The following is a 20,903-nucleotide window of genomic DNA, read 5'->3' as shown; positions in this document are numbered from 1 at the left end:
TCTTGTCAGAAAAAAGGGTAAATAGAGGAAGGTCACCGATACCGATATACCACTTTCTTTTTAGACAATATTTTTTAAACAAAAGGTAAAAATACAACTTCAAAAACATAAATACAAAGTAAATAAAAAGTGTCTTCTATCAGATAGTATAAGTAATTTTTATAATACTGTTTGCAATTTTGCAATAATTAAGTTTTTCGTAAGTTATGCAAAAATGAGCGTCTGATAAAATGGGCTCCAAAACTGACATAGTAGGAAATAATACCAACATTTCTATTCTATAAATAAAGATATATCCTATTCTGTAGAGAAAACTGATTTATGAAACTATAAACATTTAAAATGACATAATATTATCAATAATACAGTCACTAATATTTTAATTATGCAATTTGCAAAAGAGCACCGTAAGAATTTTCTTCTCGGATTCATAGAATTGATTTTTAGCTGATTTGGTATAGAAATAAGCCACAAATATATGAATTATGAGTTTGTACTTCTTTAATTAGCTAAACAGATCATGATTTTATTAGTATTAATAAAGTGCAATAGTTAGTTTCTGAGAAATAAGCGGGTGTCACTTTAGGAGACCTATGTCAGTATCGGCAACTTTCCTCTATAATCTTCTAGAATTAAGAGAAAGTTATAATTTTGTATATTAATGAAGTGACAAAATAAAGTTTCGTGTATTTAAAAAAAAAATTGAAGAGCCTAAGTTTTGGTTTATATAGATAAAAATCTCTGAGGGATGTCATATAAAATGAGAATTAATGTTTAATAAGTATATAAGAGGATCACACGCGACATCACGCCAATAACATTAACGAAGAGAAAAATAAATAGAAATTATCAGAACAATTATTCGATTGTTGATAACGATAATCATTAAATTCCATTTAGAGAAAGCTAACGAAATTTTCTGTATATTAATAATAAATAAAAAAAAGGAACCAATTGTTGTACTTGAGTGTATTAAATCAAATTAAATGAAGAGTAAAGCGCTAAACATTTAAAATGAAATGCTAATATTTTGTGCAAATATGTACAAAAAGATTCATCCGGGAATAACGGGAGAGGCAAAACGAATTGTAATATTATATTATTTTTTACCTCCTGGCGCCAAAATCCGTGGCTGTGGCGTACTACTGCCCTGTTGGCCACTACTTCTTCGTGATCTGCAAAAACAATAAGAGGTAAGTGAATTAAAACTTAAATTAGTCTCGTAATCATAAACTTCTATACACTAACTAGATTGTTCACTCCGTCGTCATTTTTGGAACTAAAAATGAGTAGCCAAGTCAATAGCCATGTGTATGAGTAGCCATTGTTTATTAATTATACTCACACACATGTGAATCACACAAACAGTCACTGCTCAAATCAAAATTATAATTTATAATAAATAATGAATATTAAATAATGAATAATGAATAATAAATAACGAATAATGAATAATAAATGTTATACAATTTAATAAAAAGAAAATCATCGTGAGGCGATATTTTCATGTAAAACTTGAGACACAATTTATAAAGCGTCGACGACAGAAATAAGGAATAATAAGATTTCAACTTATCACTATCAGAAACTGTGTATACCAGATTGCACGGTTTTTGTTACGTTGAAATTTGTTATTCTATGTTCTTATGTACTTTTCAATTGTATCTTAGACTGCAATTTTTCTTACGACTAAAGTAATGCTTCTCACGTGATACACTCAGGTCACATGGCATACTCATAATAGGCACATATATACATATGGAACCATGTCGATTCAAATGCACTTTTATCTCTTTCTATCACATATAAAATTGACAGAGTGAATCGATCTAGTTTATATGTGTAGTCTGTACTCATCTATTTGAAATAATAATAAGCAACAAATTAATCTATTTATTTTTTAACAAAAAACTCCTTATAAAGATTTATAAAACTGCAGTAGCATCATTTATACGAAATGTTTTTAATATCAGTACATTAAACTGATTATCTAGTTAATAAATAGAACATTAATGTTCGAAAAAAAAAATAAATACAACATTATTAGACAGAAAATCCGCGTTCTGTAAGATTATTTACATTATATTTGTGTTGTCTATTTTATTGGTCTAGACTTGTATTATAGTATTAATTCACTTACTTGTTCGTCGGTACATTCGTGAGAGACAAGAAATTATTCCTGACCGAGCGTAGAGAAGCAAGAATCTGTGCGAAGGGTGTAACGATGAATTCCTCGCCATGGCTGCAATTGAAAAAAAAGACACAGTTCATCATTGACGTTTCACTGTTCCACTTGTGTATTAGGAGGGTCGGGTTTTAATGGCCTTGCTACGAATTATTTCAAAAGTCAGCGTCTACTTCGCTTTGCAGTAAGTTGCATGCAAGCGTAACAACGCTAAAGTGATTCTGTTTTCACGCTCATACGTACGTATACACTAAATATATACAACAGACACAGATACATGCATTCATTGACGCGCATTTCGTCCAGGGATACGCAAAAATCATCAAATCGAGGATCAAAGAAAAAAAAAAGAGAAATCAAAACGCGCTCTGCGAAGTGCACGATTTCACTCTAATTTAATAAATCCGTATTCCTTTTACGACAAAAAAGTAATATGTCGCTTTGCGTAGAATTGCGTCATGGCTTATGACGCTCAAATAGACTGTACTTTTCGGTATTCTAGAAACAAAAACAAACGAATTGCGCGTCAATACGCAGAAATATATCTCTATTTGTTGAGAGATAATTGCGGGGCTTCTCGCACGCGTTCGCAAGCTCGATCGTAAACGGATTTCAAGTCATCTTAATATAGTATATGCGAAACAAACATTCGATCGGTGAGTGACGAAGGATTACGTTGAAACTTCAACGTTGATCGTCAAAGAGGCCGCGATATTCCTATAATTCTTCGTGCTTTTAGTGTTCCTATAATAAGAGTTAGGACAATGAGGTCGCAATTTTTGATTGGTTGCCGAAATCCGCCATATACATACACTGAGAAAAAAATGCTGTTGATTCAATTAAAGTCTATATTACGGGCTGTCACTAACATAAGTGATTAATTCATGCGTATATTTTATTGATATAAAGGCTTGATTACTGAAATAATAATTTATGCCTTTGTGTCAATAAAAATGTACATGAATTAATCACTTATGTTAGTGACAGCCCGTAATATAGACTTTAATTAAATCAACATTTTTTTCTCACTGTAAGCTACAACAATTACGAGTTATAAGCGAATTGCAAAAATTCACGTATTTGATGTTATCCTCCATGTTTGCCTCATTATTTAGCGCTGGGGGTATACGTTTACACGAGACTTGTTGAAAAGTATTACTTCTAACCATACCATACCCATTTAAACAAACACAGCTATATGTGTCTAACATGTTCTATTTTTTATATCGTCTACAGTCTCTACAGTAGTAGTAGTCAACTTATATATGATCAGTGTTACTAACGTAAATTTGACTGTTAATGGCAGCGGTTTGTCTTAACTTCTATATTACAGGAACACTACGTATTTTCAATTTCATTTATTTATCGATCGTACAACAGCCTCTTATTTATTTGTTTGAAATTACACTGACGCAATTTTAAACAAATATCCAGTTTTAGCTAAGTTGGATTTCACTACGAATATCATATGCCATGTCGACTTATCTCGTATGTTGAATTTTATCCCTTCTCATTCCCACGAGAGCGTATATTACTGGAATATATCTGGACCACTTTCCTCTCGCTCGCCGTTTGCTTCATGATTAAGCGACGTGTTTCCGATTTTTAGCTCCATATATCTAACGGTTACATACGTTATATTATCTCAAATGACCTATTTTTTTAAATCCCCAACAGTCGATAGCGTGTATAGGTTAATGCGGTCATTTTTCATTTTTTAGTAAATTCCAGGTATTACCGGGGTGACATAAAGCGATCGCGATTACTTATTTTATACTATTAATGACGATATTGTGCGCATAAACGTGCATGCATAATATGCAAGATATAGAGGATTATAGAGGATTTTGCATCAGACAGATCTTAAGCTCACATCCTCCTGCGTGTAGACATATAATTAATAATATCTCCCGGTACAACATTAGACAAATATCTACGATAATGTTACGTATATATTCCTCAATCCAGAGTATACGTAGAACAATGTATAAACTCGACAGATTATATCGTTTATCAATCTCTCAAACCCATGGATTACACCAAGTTAAGAAAAAGTAACTTTATTTTGATATTATGAAAGTCAAAATGATTTTCGGTTACAAAATTTGACTGTTTTTTTTACGTTAAGAATCAAAATTAAGTAATTTGTTGATTTTTATATGTTTTTTGGGTAATCGATAAAAACTGTGTAAGTTAAGGACTTCAAAATACTCAAGCCTGCACTATTTCAACTATTACGATTAATTTTACTTTTCGCTGAAAAGTACCCTTCAAAAAACTACTACATCTGTCGCAATCGATCATTACTTGGAAAAGGAGCCAAGAACGATATCGCTCCAGATTTAGTTCGCGTACTTCCTTCTCGTTTTCGTAACGATTTTTCCTGCGTACATCGTGCCCCAGTAAAGGAAATATATTTCCTGAAAATTATGTATAACGTACGTACGTGAGGAGAACTCGCGATAGTACGGTAATCAGCAATCGTTATTCATCCCCTGCTTTTCTCTCCCGCGAGAGAAAATTATGTTATTCCCTCAAGAACAATATCGTGGAAACTGAATAATTTTGGCAATTATCCGTTTTACCTTTCAGTCAAATTATCGCGAATGACTTTTGCAACGAGAATCTTGAAAATAATGTAAACATTGCCATTAAATAATTACTAATCAACGTTGCTTGTTTGACGTCAAGAATAGTAAATAAATTGTACTACTAAAAAATGAAATAGATAATAATAACGCGAGCATTCTGACATTATATTATAGCTCGAAATTTGCTTTTAATTTATTTACGTCATAATGAGATAATTATTTAAAGATGGCTATTGCAGAAAACTTTATTATTATCGCATTCTGGCAGTACGTCAAAAGATCGCGCATAAACGTGTACGCAATTAACTTAATATAATTATATAATCATCAGATAATTATAAATTCGTACTTCAATACTTTTGGATATAATCTCAATTTGTTTAAGTTCTAATTGGATAAAATTGTATAAAAGATAATATTACGATACTTTACATTGTACTTTGTTATTAATATTGCATTCTTGCGATTAATCAAGATATTCGATACGTCAGTACTAAATACGTACGTATTAAAAATCAATAAATTAATTATGATGTAATTATAATAAATTTGTTTTAAATTACTTCTGGGTATAATATTCTAAATATAATTTCCTGTTCTTGGATATCATATTAGTTGCAACGTACGGATAAGAATCTCGATCTAAAATTAAACGTCGCGAATCGCAGTCACGAGCATCACGCAACTGCGCTTATGCAAAAGCTCATTACTTAATACAAACAATAATAATTAGCGAGATATATATTCCACTGCTATGATAATAATAATGATTATTACACTGATTATGTTGAAATATGCACATTTCCGGAACACGCTAAAAAATTACGAGTAATCCTAATTAATTACATAAATGAAATGAGGTATGTAGAAATACGAGATACTTACAATTAGTCAAAGAAGGTGAGAATAAATGGTGTATCAAGAAAAGTGCGTCAATGTGTGGTTACATTAATTAAATTGAGACACACAATATGTGGATTAATTATATTATTACAATGCAAAATTTAAAGAATAATTTATTCGCACAGCTGTATATTATAAAAAAAATTCTTACAATTTATAATTGAATATATGATGAAACGTCTTTGTGATAAATATAACGCGAATTTATAGGGATGAGAATTATAAATTTAATACTCTATACGTCAAAAGATATAGAATATATTTTAATAGAAATTATTTCGTATAGAATTACGTAGGCAAATTTATAATTATATATACATATAATAATCAAGTTATGTATTCTCTATAAATATCAGAAAGGTCATAAGTTACGGGAAATGCCGATGGTTTTCTCTGTTCCGTACTAATTTATGTAAAAGATAATTTTATATCAGTTACTGAAAGCCCAGAATCTATAATCACGATTATCAAACATTAATAAATAAAAAGTGCCGTTTTTCCATATATCATTTAAAATAGCAGTTTAAATAAATTTAAATAGAGTAAATGCTATTTGGTTGATATATGATGCGTAATTATACAAGTAAAATAAAAATTCTTTTTCGATCTGAACTATATATATTGGTACTTAATTATCCGGCTAAGAATTTTGAAGGGACAATCGATATTTTGATTGTCAATTCTGGTAAATTTAAATTTGTAAAAACTAAGCAAAAAAACAATCCGACTTCTATGATAGTAAAAACTCAATAAAGCTTTCACAAGTGTGCAAGGATTTTTTTCAGATTTTTATATAGTCTGGTACAATATAAAAATCTGTACTAAAGTTAAAAAATTCAGGTTGTTGACGGAAAGAGCAAAATTCCACATGCCGAGAGAGAGAGAGAGAGAGAGAGAGAGAGAGACAGAAAATTAATAATATTTCATAAAATAAATTTACTTATTACACAAATTAACATTGAAGATTATTTAAAATCGTTTCCGTTTTATTAATATTTTTGCTTTCTTTGATGCGGTTTGTGGAAATAAAAATAAACAAGTATAAATCCTTCTTCTGTAGTGAGAAGAGAAATAAATTTTTGTCTTGTGTAGCGTTGTAGTGATTTAATTATATTTCGCTGACTATGAAACTATGAAACTATGAGACTATGAGAAAAAATATTGAGTGGTCAAAGAAAAGAAAAACATTCTCTTTATTCCTTCACGCGATAATAAAATATTGCGGTATAAAATAAAGTTTATATCGGTTCTCTGACGTGAGGATAGCAAAAACGCAACATTTCAAATACGCAAAAATACGTTTTATCAAGAAGTACGTTATGACTGTAATATCTGTTGCGCGGGAAAGGTTTGTAGATTATACGGTAGAATTCCATTTCGTTGTACACACGCCGGTGTATGCGCGGTAACATTGTTATAACTCATTTTACTTCAGAAAGGAAAGAGACAGATTTTTCGAAAATACATGACGTGTTTCCTTCCGCCATCTTTTCCAAGAAAAGCATAATCGCGCAACATACACATCTGAGGGATAATATCACGAGGAAAATGATTTAGGAACAAGATTAAATTTCATATATCTGCCGTATGTCATCGGTTTACGACATTTACGTTAGGATATAAGAATGCTTTTATAAGGTTGACGTTGTAAGCCGAAAATGAACAAGCTCGACCTACCCAAATAAATTGTCCGAGTAAACTCTCAACAGTGCTACTGGCAAAGGACAGTCATGCTGTGTGTGGTGTGTGTGTGTGCGCGCGCGCGCGCGCGCGCGCGTGTGTGTGTGTGTGTGTATCCTAAAAACGTTCATCATAATTCTCTTGAAACATCGAATGGTAAACATGGAAGCCGCCGGGTTCCTGATATGTGTCACGAATGTTATAAAGAATGAGTATTTCGTGCTCTCGAGATCCACGTTTCTCTCTCATGAAGAATCTCTCTCGTGAAGAATTTTTTACTTGTAATTTAATCTTAATTTAATCGTAATTCTTTAGTCGTGTTTTCTTTATTATTGAAATGTCGAGAGAACCATTCTAGTTTCCATGAACTTTAAAATACTTGAAGAAACTTGTGCAGTAAAATTCGAAAAAAAAAAAAAAAAACATAAATAAAGGAGACAGTGATTTTTGTTTTTTTTTCTGTTTTTGTCTTTGTTTGCTTTACAAAATATGTGCAATAAGCAATAAAACTTGACTGAAACATCATATTTCCAATACTGAGCACGATGGCATTACTTTTTCTTTTCTTTTTCTTTAGAAACGAAATTTCGGAATTTTATATAAAAATTATTATATCCAACAAACTTTTCTTCGAGCAGCCGCATTACTCTGCATTCACATCCGGCTTTTTATTGATTGTCTTCTCTTTTATTGAACTCGTCTCCGGCGATACGATTCACATTTCCGATTTTTGGAGAAATAGAATAGAAGAGGAAACACATGAAATAGCATATTTGAAGTTTTATACATGTATTTCTGTCAAATTTTTGTAATCATCAACTTTTCTATTGCTTGGATACTAATTTTTTTCTTGAAAAAAAAATGTGACGAAAAGTCGTTGCTTTTCAAAAACTGTATACGAATGAAAAATGAACTATCAAACAAATAATTGACCGGATGCTTTTGTTTTCAATAAAATTGCAAATTTCAATATTGTTATTGCTTTAATATTAGTATCAAGATTGATTTCGCAACAAGTTTTGTATATTTATAGTTTTGCGTATATGTTAAACATTTATAGTAATATTATTTTAACAACGCTGCCAATTAACAATACCATGTTATTGACTGAACAAAATTTTAATTAATAACATAAAATATTAATTAGTTTTATAATCATCGAATGGCATCGTTTAATCATCACTAAATGCTTCTTTCATCGGTCTTTTCCGATGTTTCAATATACCTACTGGAGGCTTTTGTAATGTACGACTGAAATTGCAGAAATACTCGTTTAATGTTAGCGTGAACCCAGTCAATGCACATACAGCGAAAAGCATTCCCCTTTCACCGTGGAAACCGTATTTTCTTTATGCGACCGCGGCGCGCGAACCATCCAACGATTTCTTTTATATGCGTCAGAGCGGCAAATAGTTATTACCTCAATGGTTATTTTCTCTGATTAATATGGCCGATTCGGTTGCTAGAAGAAAATACGAGAAAAGAATTGTGCATCAGTTATCACGCTTTGAATACAAAAACTTTTAAAGCTATATACAAGAATATTATGTAAATTTAAAGAAAGCGTGAAAAATGCACGGAAAAAAGTATTAATATAAATATTTGTTATATATAATTTCGAATGCTACAGAATTATCGTTGCATATAAATTATCGTGTAAATTATATCTTTTCTGTTTTGCAGAATATTGACTTTGCATGGTATATAGTAATGCATGCACGACAATTTAATACCAAATAATAAATTAATTGTCACACGACATGGACGACTGTTGCACGAAACAAACCTGATGTAACAACGTAATGAAATTATATTGAATATGGCAATTGATCTACATATATTTGAGAGAATCCATCTGTATAATTGATAGTAAATCAATAGTTGACAGATAATACAATAAAGGAAACCGATAGCCAAATATTGTGATTACGTAAGCAAGTATAAAAATGGATTTTAGAATGCAGACAAGGTTAAAGCGTACATCATCGTGTTGCTTTAAGGCCGGATAACGCCAGACCGTTCTGACAAACTGACGAGCAAGCGGAATATGAAACGCAATATTCGCTGAATAATATCTGATTATCCGGTGGACAGTACTGTCGCGAACCGCAGAAATTTGAATTTCGATCATTCAAATGCCTATATCAATGCAAAATAATTACAAAATAATGTATAACAATTATAAAAATGCACATCATGCCCATATGATCATCATTTCATCAAATTGATGTTTCGCGATGAAAAAAATTAATGACACAAATTCAAGGAATTTAGAAGACCCACATAATGCCACTTGCATTATGTGAGACTGCCATAATGCAGATTACGCGCCAAGTACGTAATATCAAGTAAAAATTATTTAATGAATATACTGTAAACAGAGTTCGCGAAACTTTCGTCGTTTTCATTCTAAATAACAAGTAGCACAGCATATAAATTTCTAATATACAGCTTACAAACTTCGCGATTATGTACAGCTTGAAAGTTTCCAATCTTGCTTTTCAAGGAGAAACTATCGTTAGCTTTCTCTCAAAATTGCACGTTAAATTATATATATATACTTTTTTAAAATTTTGACTTATTTCCAACTACTTCCTTTGAAATTTTCGTTAAAATTTTCTTAAAATTCCGAAGAAATCGACTCAAACAATCTTGTGTACTGGTAATTTTTAAATGCTAAGGTTAAGCACACACTGAAAAAATTACTGAATTTTAATAAATATTTGTTTGTGTGTGTGTGTGTATGTGTGAATAGTTCTAAACAAATATATTTACTGATAATTATAAATAAATATTTATTAATGAATATAATATTGATTATAAACATATGTTTATTTGATACAAAATCATTAATTTGATTTAATTATCAATATATATAATAATATATTATAGGACTGTGTGTGTGTGTGTGTGTGTGTGTGTGTGTAACTAGATCTTAAATGCTTGTATGATTCTTGTGTGAATTTATATATTACGTATATGTCCCCAGACATGCGCGCCGAAATGATTTTTCGGTCTTGAAACGAAACTCTAACTCTACTATACTACTGCAGTAATAGCACGAGTTAAATTGACTAGCAATTTAATTTTTAACAAAATGATTTATAATTATCTTTCTTATTGAGTAAATATTTACTGTAAATAAATGTTTACTTACAATAGTACTGTTCAAAGAAGTAAATATTAAAATTTAGTAATTTTTTTTCAGTGCAGTAGATTAGGCAATATGTCCAAGACAAATTCGAAAAATAAAACCTTATGGTCGTCGAATAATATTTGACGAATATTAATAAATTTTTCATTAAAAATATTATATTTTTTCTATCTAAATTAATTGATATCTCATTACTGTTTTACCTGCTCGAATAAATATGTCCAATACTTCGAAATAAACGTTCAAAATTTGTTCATTAATTCGTCACACAGTCATCAATTCGAAACCAATATCCATAAGTTCAAAAAAAGTTTGATTAAATATAAATTCCGCTAAAAAATTTTAATAATTGCAAAATAGAAACGTTTTATTTTTAAATAAAGTTAGTTCATGTGAATAAAGTCTATTCATAAATAAATATTTTACATTACAGAGAATCAATATATTAACAAACACGGCTATATTTAAAAGTATTTTAGAGAAAATGCGATGGCATTCCACTATAATTGTCATTCACAATCAAATTTTCTACACAAATGACAAATCTTTACTTATTGTATATGATCAAACTACACAAAATCCTAACATATGTTTTTCAACAATGACGTAAATCTTTACCTTGACCTCATTTTGATATATGATGCTCTCATAATTCACGCATTGATTCAGCATAATTACCGCGTTTACATAATCATCGTGTCTTGTGTTATAATCTAACATAAGAATCCCGTTAGGAATCGCGTGGTCTCAAAATAGAATCCAAATTGTTCTATATATGTACATATATCCTCAAATAACATCCGATAATCAAACAGGAATAATGATAATTCTGCGAGAATAACGAACCGCGCGTCGTTATCCATAACTCGTGGTTGGGACACCAGCCAACAGAATAATGTTTCATGTATTTATGTGTGAATCAAGCGTCACATAGGATCGCGAAATTCCGTACCGGTAACCGGCTGGCCGTTTTCCAAAAGGCGCGTCTATCCTCGACGCGACGTCCGTTAATCAGATTTAGTTTGTATTATACTTGCGGAATGGCACGGCGTGCTAAAGGTATTCCAAATTGATATACTGCGGCCTAATAAAACCGGAGCGAATTTCCGCAGGCTTTTTCCTTGAACGTCTGCCAATACGTTTTGTTGCGCAGTAATTGAAAATTTGATATAAAAAAATGTATGAAACGCCAGAAATAAAGATCACATCAGGATAAACTTTACTTTTTAAGGAAGTATACCATCACCAGGAAAAATGTTTTGTTCTATAAATTATATTCTATAAATAAATTTTGCTGTAACAATAAAAATTTGATCAAAATATACTGAACAAAAATTTTTAGTTAAAATGTATTGAACAAAACTGTAAATTTTATGCAAACTCAATTATTTAGTTGGTATGAACAAATATTTTTGTTATTTACGAAGCAGAGAAATTATTTTGCACAGGAGCAACTCAATTTGTTGTATAAATTTTGTTTATATAAATTTGTTTTTGCAAAATTATTAAAAATGCCTCAACTAAATACTTTTGCTAGAGGCACTAAATTTTTTGTCTTAGTATAACTACAGTGTGATAATTTACATATTTTATATATATATATATATATACAAGCGGAGAGAACGATTTTGCTGAAATATCTAAAAATTTAGTTAAATACAAGTCTGAAAATAATTTTGTTGGACGATTTAAATAATTACGTAGAAATCTCAAGCATAATGAGCAATGTTGCAAAAAGCATTGACATTCTAGCAATAAATTCAAACGTTCTATCTAATTATTTTGATGGTCCAACAAAATAATTTTCATATGTATATCTAAATTTTTAGATGCTCCAACAAAATGGATTTTTTCGTGTAATATTTCGAGATAATAATATTTATATTTTAAAATAAATAATATGCAGCAGAAAGATCTTTACATTGGTTGGCTGATATTAATTCGTTATATCGTTATATTTTTTTAACAGCTTATTCAAAGTATCGAGATTTGATGGACTTGCATGTTTCGCTCTAGCGATAAATCCTTTCAATAAAGTATGTTATTCTGTTCATTGTGCCGGGATAGAATTTCAACTCTATCAAACTTTGATATAATCCAGTCTGCGAATCGTGCGATGGATATATCTCACATATGCAAGTTTTACGTCACCCAGCACTTTGAATGCAATTTCTCGAATGTTCCTCGTTGCGAGATATCGAGATTGCATTTCGTAATATATTCGTTGGATATTTTTATGAACAATTCATTTTCCGAGAAATGTTATTGCAGTCAAGAAGTGGGTTACATGTCAGTCTTTATTGTCAACCGTTAGTCTCCCAGAAATTATTCTGCCGGAGCGTCTATTCTGGCATAAGAATGGATGAACACTTATAAAGCACCTCCAGTCGCCTGTATGTAGGTTACTAAGGAAATCTATAACAATGCAGGATATTTGTTCCAATATCGTATCATACGAGAGACTCTAACAGTTCGTATATACAACGTAACATATCCACGCGAAACATATTGTGTAATGTGTACAAAATTGAACAGAATCGCTCTTATACGACAGAAATATATATCACAAAATATACGTCATGGAAGTAGATTTATCATAAAATCCATAGTGGAAGTAGCTCTATAAAGCAGAGATATCCACGTAGTTAGAGAATTTTTTCGCGTGAAATTGTATCGGGGCAACGAAGCAAACATTTTTCCTTTTTGACGTCTGAAAACCTGGCACTGGCTAGAAAGACTGAAAGCATCGATCGTAACTCAGGACTTACAAGTCTCTCTTGTCGAAGCATTGCTCCCAGAAGAGTGCTCTCCTGGGCGGTCGAACTCGCAGCGCGGAGGTCGACATGGTCCTGGGAAGTCCGCCTGTCGCGCCGATGTTGCCGGCACTCAGGGCGGGCGAGCTCATGCCACCCCCGCATCTCTTCAGGCCGCCGCCGCCGCCGCCGCCGCCGCAGACACCGCCACCGACGGTCGACCCGATGAACTCTATCAAACCACCACTGGAGTCGGACATTGCCGTTATATGTTCCTCATCGTCGTTCACAAACACGTCTCTACGCCATTCGCGCGATCGCGATTCCGCTTCAATCGCTTCACCGCGTTATGCTGCGATTCGCCCGTAATCTACGTCTCTTCATCGCGTTCCAATAATGTACAAACGCGACTCATGCTCCTATGCCACGTAATCGGCCGAATGGACGCATATTTACACGGATGAAACGTCGATCGATGGAGGTTGCCTCGAAAGGGCAAGGCCGCGTTCACGTCTTCTTTGTTCAATATCCTCGGGCCGGTTCACCCGATCGGAGAGGAGGGATCACCTGGAGGAGGCGTTGGAAGATCCGATTCAATCACCACAGCTCGCTTGTCGGAAGGTCACGAATACACTTCAAGTTAGAATAATGCACTGTATCGAGAAAACCGCGTTGTGATATCAATTCATTTAATCGCTTTGACGTAACACAAATTTCGCGATGCGAGACCCGAACAAACGTGCAATTTCCCTGTTGCTGATTAAAATTGACCTGTTCGTAACGCAACAAAGGATCAAACGAAGAGCAAATTTTGCTATCTGTAATTTTGCAATGATTAAATTTAATTACGTGACATTTACTGTGCGCAATTAGCGGCGCAGAAATGTGTATCTTTTGTAGCATACGATTCTATCCAACATTCACGAAATGACTGCATCACTTTATAAAACATGTATTTTATTAAACACCATTGTTGTCGCAAACCAAATCTAATTTCGTCTAATTGAACAGTATTAATTATCAATATCTGAGCGGTGTGATTAAATTGAGATACACGTGACTGACGTACATATTATTTTATTGCACCTCCTCCTACAGATAAATCACGATACGAGGCAAGTTCCTGATTAAAGCAGAGATTACACTCAAGGCCGTTATATTAAGTAATATCGTGCCGTTATATTAAGTAATATCGTGCCGTTGATTTCGTAATAGCGACGTAATCGACGTGCATTGTTAGCTACGCGAGCGTACAGCATAAAAATGCAACTATCGAAAAGTAATGGAAAATTATCGTCATCACCTTTATTATTCGTAATCACTATTTATTATTCGTAATCAATATGAAAAATGTTCATCTAAAGATGAATTTAAACTGAGTCGAAATTAAAATGTTCGAATTTTATATTAAAGTCTAATTTGCAAAATTAATTGCGTTTTGATTACTGCGCTGCATTCTTATTAGCCTTGTTCCTTTATTGCTATTTTCAAGAGTCCCTTGGAAGTTTCTTCTTCTTTTCATATTTATCTATTACTTAATTATAAAAAATATTATATCGTTTCGCGATTTTAATCAAATTTCGTATAGCTTAAAATACTCCTCTACTGAACAAGAGATTCCTTTCGTCCGATCGCGTTCGATAGGCAATAAAGTCCCACGATAAGAGGTGTACTAGCTATTGCTTGAACTACTATTGAATGATATATTGCGTCCGGAACAATGGAAGGGTCACTTTATAAGCCGTGCTGCGAACTACGTGACAATAAACCGGGCCAAGTACCAACTTATCCAAATGAAACTAATTAGGCCGAGTCCTTCCGTCATTGGCTGAATACTCTCTTTATCTACAAAAATTAATTCTACCAACGATAAATTGAAGTACTCCCCTAGGTCAAGTTGCGAACAGGTACGGCGGAACTATTTGATCAAGAGTACAGTAATTGTGAGGAATATTCCCGTAAATGAAGTCGGGTTAACGGAGACCATATCGCGTGAAGAAACATCGTTTTATGCGACGTAAAAAAAATCGATAAAAAAATCTACATACTTTCTACGTGAAATTGGAGAAGTATTTCTATTTTTACAAAATTAAATGCATTATTTTCGTTTTTACGAAAAAAAAATTCTCGAGCTGAACAATAGAAGGATCAATCAACGTGTTTGTGGCGATAATACGTTTCAATTCGCGTTTATTATTTTTTTTTCCTTCGGAGTTGGATTGATGAGTAGGAACGAAATGCGAAAATTGGTCGGGCGGAAAGATGCTGAACGTGCATGATTATACGACGTCGACATCTTCCAGCCGATAAATTAGCATACCAGTCTCAAGCAAAAATTTACTCAAGGAAAACCGGCACTCGAGAACGTTCCTTTAGTCGAATGTGTCACTAACGACCGTAAACACATTTCTGTTACGAGTTATAAAGCGATTCGACGCATTCGCGTGTTACTTGTTTTTTTTTTCTATACGTACATAGCGAATCGATTAAAATGAATGAAAATAACGCGGAAACGAATGAAAGAACGTTAAGTAAATGCCGTTTCGCACGCTTCGGTTATTTCATGTATTTCATTATCAATGCAATAGTGATATTTACGTTTCAATTTACACGAAACTAAAACAGAGAACATAAAAGAAATGATTAAATAAATGTTTTTACTTAGCGAACGTTTTCTCCGTTATCAAATGTCACTGTGCTTAAGGTCGGTTTATAAGGTCAATGTCATGTAAAGTTAACTTTGCGAAAGATACTTCGCAATTTAACGGTAGTTGTTAGCTTATAACTCCCACACAGCAAAAATTTCCGAAATACATCAGACAGATATCCTAAAGATATCATATATCCCAAATATATCTTTAAGATATCTCTAATGATGTATTTTTGATACATTTACTGTGTGGGCTAAAACTGATAATATATAGAGTAATCTAAATAGCATCGGAATAATCTACTATGATACGGCTAAATAGGGTGGCCAATTCTTGATCAGCAAATTTCGGTATACCTTAAACTATCAGAACATAATCACAAAAATCGGGATTTTTTTCATAATGCGAATTAGAAAAATATCTTATAATATTAATCTAATTAAGTAAATATATATATATATATAGCCATGTAAGTAAAATATTTATTTATTAATAAAATCAAACAATAAACTACTACTGCGAGTTAAGTAGTCACGAATTAAGCTGTCAGGTAGCTTAATCGGAAACTAGTAAAAGACACCCGTTTTCTATCAATGCAGTTTAACTTTAATCTCGGTTCAACTAATTCTTCATTTTTTTCTAGTTTTAAGAATAAGAAAAAGGTGAAGAGTAAGTTGAACCGAGATTAAAGTTAATCCATATTGGTAGAAACGGGCATTAGGCCTAGTTCCACAACCTACGGTTAACTCTTAACCGAGGTTCAACTTGTTTTTCATCTCTTTCGAATTTTAGAATTGGAAAGAGACAATGAACCTCGGTTAAGAGTTAACCATGAGTTGTGGAACTGGCCCTTAATATACTAACGTATTTTATGTTAATTTAATCAAAATAATCCATTTAGGATTTATTCTTTCGAAACACCTCTGTAGAAAGCCGAAAATTGGGATATCCCGCAAAATTCGGATTCTAATAATAGGTTAAATAAGGATATTAGTTTTTTACATTTTATTTTTTTACGATCATAATAATACAAGCCTCAGACTTTAAAACGTCAATTAAAAACTTCAAGTAAGAAATATCAGTAAAATTCTTATAATTGTGTAAGAAAGATCTACGTAAAAAAAGAATTTTTTTGTTCCTTGGTAAGAAGTTAATGTTGATTTTTCATTACTCGCGGCTCGGTGAGCCAGACCATATCCGGAAAATTCTCTCAAATGTGACTCATTCTGATTGTCAAATAAACCATAAATATAAATAGCTTCTTGCAAGGTCGAGGCCAAAAGTCATAATGTCGACACTTAATTGACATTTCGCCGGTGATTGCATTTCCAATATCCTAATACCCGGCAGCCGAGGAAATCTTAACATACGCGATCATATTACTTCCAATCAAATGAGCATATATATTTTGCGGTGAAGAAATTTTCTTTTCCAGAAAGCCTCTAAACATGTAGGGAAAAAGAAGAAAGATCGACATTCGATATCTTATCTATGGCATAACATAAAAGATAGGCGTTCCTTTCAAAATGAGAACGGTCAGATAGAGAGTTCGATAGATTTCCCGCACAATATTTATAGAACTCAGTAAACATACTGTAGATAACAATGTAATAACGCTCTCGAGGTACTTATAGTTTAATGACAAGCTCGTAAAGACAGACTTGAGTGGAGAACGTTCACAATGACCACAATATTGTTATCGCACTACAAATGACACATAATCCATATTTCTGTGATTGGCCATTGCTTGCAACTGTGCGATCACGACGTCATTGCGATCGCTTCATTTGTGAGCACTTCAAAAGCTCCGCGTTACATCAGCGATGATGTAATACAAAACCATACTAAATCGTGTCACGTCGGATTAACACAATGGGGAGCTTTATTACGATTCACTGAGATTCTAACGAAATATACTCCGCGATAAATGTCATTGTTACATAATAGTGCTCTGCAGTTTCATCTAGATCGAGTGCGGCTGTTCTTATTCTCTCAAAAGGACATCAAACAAGCCAGTTAAACGTCGTTTTGCATTATAATCATTAATGCTAATGATAATCGTTCAAGTCCAATAATAGTTTTTATTCCTTTATCAGATTATTCATTAGCTTCTAGCTATATTATCAGAAAATCATTGCAAGATTTATTTCAGCATAACATTTGACGTTTAATTCTTTCTTGTTTTAACAGAACGTTGCATGTTTTACAAATAATCAGAGCATTATCAGTTAGAAAATATACGTCACAGTAAAAGAATTAATCAAGATTTCCAGAAACAGGCTCTTTTATGTCACAACTCTTATTATGGCGTAATATCTTCTAATCTTAGTACGTCGAATATCTTATAATTGAAGCGATACAGATGATTGATAAGATAAATACGTCACGGACAAGTAGGCGCTACGGGTCAGAAAAACAGACGAATTTGTATTGCGATATAATTTACGGTAACAAGTTCCAAATAACTGTTAGATTAGCTATCGTTAATCAATAATATCTTACGGAGACTAACGCATATTTCGTGATCGATCAGCAAAAACTACCGTTTCCGCGCGGACAGAATTTCTCTTCTCAGCGAGCACTCTGTGTACAAACTACAAACAGCATTACCACTCTCAGCTCTCGATTGACCTAGCAATTCCAACTTGTTTGTATATTCAACTATCTCGTTAAACGAACTTCAAAGGATAATTTGGAACTTTCGATATCCGCGACGAGTCGCGCTCGTATGCGAATATTTTTCTCCCGATTTGGAAAAGTCCGTAACATTTTTTTCTTCATAATCGCGTGCCTAATTATTCGTATAATGAAAAACCGATATCGCGAAAGCGGTTATATCGCGCAGCAATTAAATTAAACGCAAGCAATCTTAAATGATGACGATAAACGCTATAAAATACATCCTCGTTTTTCACAAAATCTATTTGTTTTCTGTATTTAAAAACTTAATATTTAAAAACTTAATATTTATATGAATTATATTCATTACATAATATTATACGAATTATACATATCTCTTCCAAAATTAACTTTTTCATTTTGCGAGAGATGGAGTTAAAGCGATTATGTTAAAGGCAAAGAGAGATTCAACCTTTTTCATTATATTTTGAAAATTATTAACTTTATTATTCGTAACCTTTATTAAAACAAATTCACTTTAACTTTCAGATTTAATGCAACTCAATTATCAGATTTAATACAATCGCATATTTCTATGTCCGTCTTTAAAAACGTAAAACGCGCACCGCCAATATTTATAGAATCTTCGCAGATTCTAAAATTATCCGAATCTCCCGCCGCGCCGACACATCCCCGCGGGGAAGCCCCCTTCGCCGGCCGTTCGAGTCTCGCACAAAACACGTCAAGAAACTTTCTTCTCTTTCTCGCTCGAGAGCTTTGATCTTTATGATCTTGTGCGCAGTTAGTGGTCAACGTCTTTTCGCGGAACGATTCGCGCGCAGGGGAGTACTTCCGAGGAATTCGGCAGCGCGAGAAAGAAAAAGAAAAAATACAGAAGAAAAAAAGAAATAGACACGCGCGACTTACACGCATTCGCACAAATCAGCGCAAGATTCGTGCTTTCGCGCGATGAGCGAGAAAAGCTGCGTGCAAGAGTCGGTCTTATGTCGCCGTCGATCACCTCGTGTTTGCCGCGATGTCGAACTGGCCGGGGTGTTCTGGTTTCGCAGAGATTTCTCTCGCGGTACGGGGGATGGTGAGGTGGGGGGATTTCTCGACGGCGACGATTTGCGCGGGAAGCGTGCGCGCGCCGGTACTGCGCAACCTGGGGCACCCCCGTCGCTCCGCTCGCTTCTTCCGCTTCGCGTGTGTGACGAGAATGGAGCCGCCGTTCTCTCAGGTGATAGGACGGATGAATAGAGATAGGTCTGCATGTGTGCGCGTGGCTTACGCGCCGCGACGCCGCGCCACTGACGTATGTCCGTCCGTGACGGTTGCGATTACAGTGTTATGGAGCTATAGAGTTACAAAGTCGCAGAAACACACGGCTGCGGAAGCTCATCAGGTAGAGAAGATGGAAAGTTACTTCCGAGAAATTGTAACGAATGTTTTACATGGATATTCTACATAGCTATAGGTTCCTCGATCAATTTAGAATTGATCTCCGCCTCGATAGAAGCGTCTAAATGCCGACAACTTGTGCACACGTGGAATCAAAAATATGCTTTGAATGTCATTTTTATTTAGATATAAGGGTAGAGATCCCATAATAAAATCTGGCCACGAGCGGTTTTGTCAAAATCTTATGAGAAAAAGATACGAGGTAATCACTAGCTGAAATATCCCACAAATTACACATGACTTCATTTGATTTTATATGATTTCATCTGATGACAAATAATTTTCTTCACTATATATGAAGTCATTTGGCAAAATAAATGATTTTATCTAATATCACACAATTATTTCTCGTAGTTGTATATGTAATTATCGGATTATATATCGGGATTTCAAATGAATTTTATAATGATTTCGGGATCTTCTGTCTCACAATTATATTAAGTAATTATCCTCTTGGATGGATATACACTTTTTCCCTGTGTATGTACTATCTCGCTCTATAATCTTAATTAAAATTATGAAGTGAGACTATATATATATAAGTTAAAATAAAATTATATATATATATATATATATATATATATATAATATATACACAGAAAAAAATATAGCTTTCTTTTTTGTAGGATTAATAACATAAATTAATGACAAAAAATTTGAAAAAATTGCGGTCAGACTGTTATAAGGTCTCCAAGATAGGACAAGATGGTATAATTTCAAACAATTCTGAACAAAATAAGATTTGAATCTAATTTTGAGGTTCAAGTTTGACAATCCTGTTTTCAGTCTGTAAATAGGGTACTGAAGAGTGTCATCAAACAGGAAAAAATTAAACTTAAACCTTAAAAATTGTATTCAAATCTTATTTTGTTCAGAAGTATATCATGTTCAAAATTATATCATCTT

At 33.1% G+C, this 20,903-nt stretch overlaps 1 protein-coding gene across 12 annotated transcripts in view; it reads right to left on the bottom strand.

Moving 5' to 3' along the window:
• Window positions 1-20,903, bottom strand: part of dnc (phosphodiesterase dunce) — a 215,054-nt gene that overhangs the window by 67,843 nt on the left and 126,308 nt on the right. For 9 of the 12 annotated variants that reach the window (XM_018519405.1, XM_018519408.1, XM_018519399.1 and 6 more), the window contains 2 exons: window positions 2,141-2,242; window positions 1,111-1,175 (listed from right to left, as the gene is read on the bottom strand). In XM_018519405.1, the coding sequence (XP_018374907.1) occupies window positions 1,111-1,175; window positions 2,141-2,242 (167 nt within the window). Of the gene's footprint in view, window positions 1-1,110; window positions 1,176-2,140; window positions 2,243-13,281; window positions 14,046-19,463; window positions 19,576-20,903 lie in introns of those variants that run through there. The other 3 variants (XM_018519409.1, XM_018519410.1, XM_018519411.1) reach the window with 3 other exon arrangements.

The sequence above is a fragment of the Trachymyrmex cornetzi genome, unplaced genomic scaffold, assembly GCF_001594075.2.
Source record: "Trachymyrmex cornetzi isolate Tcor2-1 unplaced genomic scaffold, Tcor1.1 scaffold83, whole genome shotgun sequence".
Classification (NCBI taxonomy): Eukaryota; Metazoa; Arthropoda; class Insecta; order Hymenoptera; family Formicidae; genus Trachymyrmex; species Trachymyrmex cornetzi.
This window is presented reverse-complemented; position numbering and strand designations above follow the sequence as displayed.